Source organism: Callospermophilus lateralis, chromosome 3 (assembly GCF_048772815.1).
Source record: "Callospermophilus lateralis isolate mCalLat2 chromosome 3, mCalLat2.hap1, whole genome shotgun sequence".
Taxonomy (NCBI): domain Eukaryota; kingdom Metazoa; phylum Chordata; class Mammalia; order Rodentia; family Sciuridae; genus Callospermophilus; species Callospermophilus lateralis.
Window position 1 is genome coordinate 71,087,226 of NC_135307.1, and position 7,731 is coordinate 71,094,956.

Below are 7,731 nucleotides of genomic sequence, written 5' to 3' on the forward strand. Positions count from 1 at the left end.
GCTGGGTTTATGGCTCAGTGGTAGAGTGCTCACCTAGCATGTGCCAGGCACCGGGTTTGATCCGCAGTACCACATAAAAATAAATAAGTAAATAAATAAATAAAGGTATTGTGTCCAACTACAACTACACACACACACACACACACATAAAGACTTAATTGTTTTCTCTGATGCTTATCCAGTTGTTTCAGCACCTTTTTTTTTTTTTTTTTTAAAGAATATCCTTTCACTGCTATACTAACCTACTTGCTTTTTCAAAAATCAATTTCATGGGTCTGTTCCTTTATTCTAAATGTCTAATGTTGTATCAATACCACACTCTCCAGATTATGATAGCTTCATATACAGTCTAGAAAGCAGGTAATCTAAGTTCACCTTTGTGCTTCTCTTTTAAAACTATTTTGACTCTTTTAGGTCCTTCCATAGAAGTTTTGAAATCGATTCATTGGCCTATACACAAACATACCCAGAAACCTGTTTCGATCTTAATTGGATTTGTGTTGAATATGTACATCAATATTGGGATAATTGATATCTTAACAAAATCATGTCTTCTGATTGAAGAGCAGAGTATACATCTCCATTTATTTCGGTCTTTAATTTCTTCCAGCGACTTTGCAGCTTTTAGTTAAATATGTTAGCGATTTGCAGCTTTGGGGTTAGCTGTCCCCAGGACTACCGTCAGGCTGATGGTTAGTTAGATAGATCCACAGAACTCAGAGGCTGTTATAGTCATTGTAATTACAATGGAAAACACACTGTGAAATCAGCAAAGGAAAAAAGCATGCAGGGCAGGATGTGGAGGGAGACAGGTACAAGTTTCCAGTGTCCTCTCCCAGTGGCATTGTCTGAATGCACTTTGTTTCCCCAGCAGCAACCTGTGACCACACACAAAAAGCGTAGCCGACCAAGGAGGCTTACCTGAACTGTGCTATCTGGGGTGTCTATTAAGGGGTCTGCCATACAGATATACAGTGCTCATGTGACCAGCAGCCTCCACAGCCCAGATGGCTCCTGAGAGGCCCACGTGGTATTTTTCAGGCTATGCTGTTCATGGAGAAAATTGCCTCCATTGAGATCTAATTACTAAATCAATTTCCCATTCCTGGAATAAAGTCCACTGGTTCAAAGGCTTTTATTGATTTTATCTGTTGCTGAATTCAGTTTGCTAATCTGGGTGTCGCATTTTGTATCTGTGTACAAAACTGCCTTCCCCTGCTTGCACTGTGGTCTTTTAAAGCCAGCAGCAGAGCAAGTCTGATCCAGTTATTCTATTATTTTGGACATAGAGAATTTTAGATAGAAATATTTTTTGAAAAACAAAAACAACAACTTTAATTTTATTAAAAAGTTCAAATTGTTTCAGTAATCATTGTAATTTTTAATCTATTTCAGCACATTATGTAGACTTGTGGGCTGAATTTCAGGCCCTAGTTAAGGTAAGCATTTATTTTTTTTTTGTATTGCCTCCATAGTAACAAAGATTCCAAAAAAATGTTCACTTATGTAATAAAGGTGTTGGTATGTGCATATGTGTATGTGTGTCTAGAAAGATTACAGGGCAGTGACAGAGCTGGTGTGACCATCACATCCCAAAATGGATCCATTGTGCCGAATGTCACCATGAAATCTTAATCCTTACTATCTTCCTAAACTACCACTCAGTTATAGAGAAGACTTTTCTCTCCTTCTTTCCTCCTCCCCTCTCCTCTCTTCTCTTTCCTTCCTTCTTTCTTCTTCTCTTTATCTTGCAAGCTCAAATTGAGCACATTTTGTTTGAGGACAAAGTTATCTGTTCTAAGTTTTACTAGTCATGTGACACCTCCACCCCTCCCCATTTTAATGGCAAGTAGGCTGGAATTTAAATCCAGGCTCTGCCCCTTTCTAAACACTTAAAGTTGACATAAAAATCCTTGTTTAACCCTTAAAACACTGGGTAAAGTATTGATGGTGCCTTTTTGAGATGAAGCTATAGAGTGAGTTGAAGTAACTTGCTCAAGACCAAATCATGAATGGGGTGGAGTTTAAAACTCAGATTCTGTCTGATTCTATAGTTTTTCTCTTAAACTTTACCTCCTCTGCAGTCCTATACTGAATTTTTAAAAAATATATTAATTGTTTTTATTTATATTGACAGTGGAATATATTACAATTCATATTACACATATAGAGCACAATTTTTCATATCTCTGGTTGTATACAAAGTATATTCACACCAATTCATGTCCTTATACATGTACTTTGGATAATAATGTCCATCATATTTCACCATCATTTCTATTCCTATACTACCTCCCTTCCCCTCCAACTCTTCTGCCCTATCTAGAGTTTGTCTATTCCTCCCATGCTCCCCCTCCCTACCCTACTATGAATCATCCTCCTTGTATCAGAGAAAACATTTGGCATTTGGTTGGCTAATTTCACTTAGCATTATCTTCTCTAACTCCATCCATTTACCTGCAAATGCCATGATTTTATTCTCTTTTATTGCTGAGTAATATTCCATTGTGTATTTATGCCACATTTATTTTTTATCCATTCATCTATTAAAGGGCTTCTAGGTTAGTTCCACAGTGTAGCTATTGTGAATTGTGCTTCTATAAGCATGATTGTGCTGTCCCTGTAGTGTGCTATTTTTAAGTCCTTTGGGTATAGACTGAAGAGAGGGATAGCTGGGTCAAATGATAGTTCCATTCCCAATTCCAAAATCTCCATACTGCTTTCCATATTGGCTGCACCAATTTGCAGTCCCACCAGCATCATATGAGTGTACCTTTTCCCCCACATCCTCACCAACACTTATTGTTGTGTGTCTTCATAATAGCTGCCATTCTGACTGGAGTGAGATGAAATTATTAGAGTGGTTTTGATTTGCATTTCTGTAATTGCTAGAGATGATGAATAATTTTTCATATATTTGTTGATGGATTGTATATCCTCTTCTGAGAAGTGTCTGTTCATGTGTTTGTCCATTTATTGATTGGGTTATTTGTTTGTTTGGTGCTTAGCTTTTTGAGTTCTTTATATACATAGAGATCAGTGCTCTATCTGATGTGTGAGGAGTAAAGATTTGCTCCCAAGATGTAGGCTCTCTGTTCACCTCACAGATTAGAAACAATTTATATTGATTTTTTATGCCACCACTGCCACTAAAAATTCCAAGCTCTGTAAGCATTCCATTAAATTTTCTCATTTGAGAAACCATTTCTCTGAGCTCTTTCATAGAATTTTGTGAATCGGCTGTCTACACACACACACCCATATTGCACTCTGCATGTATAATCCTTGTGTTTTGGACAGAGTCCATTCAGGATGTTTTTATTTATTTTGTTGCAATTTATATTCACATACACCCAAATGCTATTATCTTGTTTAAGGAACTGGTGCGGAACGGTGAAGAGATCTTACAAGAAATAGAAAATCTAATGAAGAGACTGCAAGACAGAGATCAAAAAATTGAGCTCATCAATTCTTGGCTACAAGGGAATCTTGAAAAACTGCGTTCTCTTATGAACCAGGAATTACCAACAGACCTTATTAGTAAGCAACAGTTTGGTGTTTCTAGAGATCTTTTACAATAGCTGGTAACATCAAAAGAGGCAAGCAAGAGTGCCAAGTAAACTCATCCCCAATAATGTCACAAATACCCAGTTGAACATTGATACTAGCTTACAGGTTGAATGCAGTACTATAGAAATATTTGCCAATTCTCCTTCCACACAAAAGAATACTCTAGATAACTGAGTCTTTACTTCCTTGTGATTTTTTGAAAAACACTCTTAAAAAATATTTTTCAGAGAAGTTCTTTTTAAACGTATTACATACATCCTTGTCTTCTTAAACAAAAGAAATTGAATATAATTTTCCCTTTTCTTCCTGAACTCAATTTAGCACTGAAAACTATAACTGTAACTGTAACTGTCGGCTCCTCTGAAAAATCTAGTAATGGCTTCAGGGGCTTCTGAGGCTTTAACATGTTTATTTGCCTCTAAGCAAGCAGCCCAGTCTCTCCAGTGGTGTATCAGCTTCATCTTCAAGCCTGCAGGCCCCAAAGCTCTGTCCCAACTAGAGCTGCTGTTGGAAATGGAGGTGAAGCCTAGTATGGGCACAATCTAAGAGTCCCAGGGGCAGAGATACCTGGAAAGGTGGGACATGGGTGCAGCGAGTTGGGAGAAGGAAGAACAGAATATAGAGGAGAGATGGGATGATGAATGAAAATAACATCATCTGGAAACTGTAGAGCTCTATGAGGTTATTCAGGTTTGACTTTAAGGAGCTTAACCACTAAATACACTGTCTTAAAGGTAGCCTCTAGAAAATGAAATGGGATAAAAATAGAATGAGAGAAAGTGATAGGATTAAAAACAGCATGTGGTAAAACCTGTTTTCTGGGGGCTTTGCTTAACATGAAACACTGTTTCAGCAGTCAGTGCAGAATTTTGTGGGTCACGTACCCATCAGTTGTTCCAATAGTCCTTGGGGATCCTGGGGATGTCCAAGTGCATAAGGGATCCCTGGTGGGTTTTGCTTCTCTTTGCATTTCCTTTGCTAGGTCTGGCCAGCCCAGTCACTGTAGATCAAGTAGTTTAAAGAGCTAAATTATATGTATATATATAACTTAGGACACATGACATAGATGGAAGGACAAAAGAATTTAGATATCAATGACCTGGTTATCTCATAATTAAAATGTGTCTTCAAGTTGACATTAGCATCACCAACCCCAGACATTGAGGTAAGATTTAAGTCTGCTAAAACTAGCAAAATTAAAGCTTGGAGATATTTAGTTTTGAACTCCTCCCCATATTCTCAGTTGCTTCCCATTTTCTAGATGTCAAGAATGTTGTGAACTTAGATACCCTTCAATAGATGAATGGATTACAAAAAATGTGGCATTTATATACAATGGAGTATTACTCAGTACTAAAAAATGACAAAATCATGGAATTTGCAGGGAAATGGATGGCATTAGAGCAGATTATGCTAAGTGAAACTAGCCAACCCCTAAAAAACAAATGCCAAATGTCTTCTTTGATATAAGGAGAGTAACTAAGAACAGAGTAGGGACGAAGAGCATGAGAAGAAGATTAACATTAAACAGGGATGAGAGGTGGGAGGGAAAGGGAGAGAGAAGGGAAATTGCATGGAAATGGAAGGAGACCCTCATTGTTATACAAAATTACATATAAGAGGATGTGAGGGGAAATGGAAAAAATCAAGGAGAGAAATGAATTACAGTAGTTGGGGTAGAGAGAGAAGATGGGAGGGGAGGGGGGATAGTAGAGGATAGGAAAGATAGCAGAACACAACAGACACTAGTATGGCAATATGTAAAAACATGGATGTGTAACCGATGTGATTCTGCAATCTGTATACGGGGTAAAAATGGGAGTTCATAACCCACTTGAATCAAATGTATGAAATATGATATGTCAAGAACTATGTAATGTTTTGAACAACCAATAATTAAAAAAAAAAAAAAAAGAATGCAAGGACCACACAGCTGGAAAAAAAAAAAAAAAAAAAGGAATGTTGTGAAGATTCCTGGGCAAGTCTGCTGTCTGCTACAGGTTAGTATACTATAGCCTGGGACCAAACCAGCCCTTCTCCTAGTTTCATAGGGCCCAGAACTAAGAGTGGGTTTTATACCTTTAAATGATTGGAAGAACCCAAAAGAATGATAATGTTTCATGACATCAAAAAACTACATTAAATTCAAATTTCTGTGTCCATACATTTTATAGACACATAGCCACACTCCCTGAGAAAGTGCACTGAATAGGAAAAAGTTGCCAACCCCTGGTTACTCACAGAGGGTCACAGTGAGCTCTGCTGGTGAGCCCTAAGGACCACATAGGCTGAGAAGGGAAAATAAAGGCTGACCTCTTTGTTCTAAGCCACACAATGATGAGCAATCTGTTAAACAATGACCCATCCAGGTAAAATAAAATTTTCACTGAAAATGAAAAGAATGTCAGTTTTATGAAAAAATATACATTTTATTGAAAACATATTTTTAGTCAATAGGTTATTGACTGGCAGAATTTTGATTTAAAATTCAATACTATTTGTAGTCAATAAAATGTTGATAATTGGATATAGAGATACTTGAAGATTCTCCTGTTTTTTAGGTTTCACACCACAGGTTACTACTATTGCTAAACTATATTTACAAGTATTTATGGAGGCCTGTTGTATGCCAAGCACTGTTAAGACATCTTGTTGACAATGGTGAAATAAACAAATATAGTCCCCACCTAAATGGAACTCACAGTCCAGTACAGAGGTTGACAAACTTTTCCTGTAAAAGGCCAGATAATAAATATTTTTTTGGTTTTGCCGGTCATGAGATCTCTGTAGCAATGGCTTATCTCTACCACTGGAGCATCAGGTATGGCAGAGATACATACAAAATCCCGAGGGTACTGAAGGTGGGGCAGAAGTATGAAGGAACCTAGGAATGAGAAAACCTGGTTGAGGAATCAAGGAGGAAGAGATGGAGCTGAGATCTGAAGGCAGTTTCTGGCTTCCCATAGATCTATTTAGCTCTGCTTCTGAGGCACTGGTGTGTGGGGCTGGGGGCAGGAAGGTGTAGGTTTGAATCTCAGTTCTGCTTCTTAATTTAACTTCTGCTCCTCCGTGTCCCCAGTAATAAAATAATTTGGTGATAATTAACAGGAGTTTTAAAACATCAAACCCATAAGTTACTCATTACATCCCTGAAATCTACCCCCTTCCTGGGGAAGGAAAGAATAAAATTTGAACCTTGTATTACTTGATCATCTCTGAGCCACCTGTAATCTAACCTTTGAATGTTCCCTGTTGAGTGGCTTCTCCCAGCAAAGGATTTCTCTTCCAGCGTAATAACCGCTCCTGTTCTTGTCTGAACACAAGATATCACTGCAGCCCTGTAGATCCTGCCCTCCTTTATGACCACTGTGATGGCTTCACTAAAGTATTGAGTGCCCTCAGCCTGGCTCTAGACCAGATGTTGCAGTGACAAAGTTGAATAAAACTCAGTCCTGAACCTTGAGGTGCACACCCTGTGAAAATCAGACAAGCCAGGAGATGATTAAAATAAAGTGGATCTCTTCTATTATGTGGCTATGGGATGGCAAATCCCTTGAGTATTGCTGGGAGCACATAGGTGTCTTCTGGAAGGAGTAACATAGACATGAGCTGGACAAGAATGCCAGTAACTTGACTGCATGGGGATCAGCTAGTGGTGCCAGTTGGAAAGAGTGGGGGATCATCTGCCACATCCCTAAATGCCAGACTTCCCCTGAGAACTAAGACCATTAACCTTTTGCCTTTCTTTCTTGTAAACAAAAGATAAGTAGTGATTTAATACAGATTATTTTTAAAGTGTTAAAAAGAATTTAAAAAAAAATTCCTAAAGCCCTTGAATATACCACATAGTTACAGATAATTTGAGTATTAAACAAATAACTTAATACATGCTCTCCAGAAGACTGTTTAAAAAGAACATATTAAAATACCAAAAAAATCATTCATATAACTGTCAGTTATCTTTTAGTGATTGTTTAATTCTGGGAAAGAACCCATTTATAATTTTATAATTACAAGAGGTTCAAATTTGAGGGGAGAAAAAACAAAATCATATGCCCCATAATTGTCAAAGGTCTTCTGGAACAATTGGGAATTAAACAATGAAGAGTTTAGACCAGTGATTCTCAAATGTTAAAATCAGGTGGAAATTTGAAAATATCC

General features: G+C 37.7%; 1 protein-coding gene across 1 annotated transcript in view; it reads left to right on the plus strand.

Annotated features, from left to right (window-relative positions):
• The window catches only part of Ccdc175 (coiled-coil domain containing 175), a 61,281-nt gene extending 57,700 nt beyond the window's left edge, over positions 1 to 3,581 (plus strand). Inside the window, exons 18-19 of the mRNA XM_076849325.2 lie at positions 1,396 to 1,439; positions 3,378 to 3,581. Coding sequence (XP_076705440.2) covers positions 1,396 to 1,439; positions 3,378 to 3,581 — 248 coding nt within the window. The remainder of the gene's footprint in view (positions 1 to 1,395; positions 1,440 to 3,377) is intronic.
• The last annotated feature ends 4,150 nt before the right edge of the window (positions 3,582 to 7,731 follow it).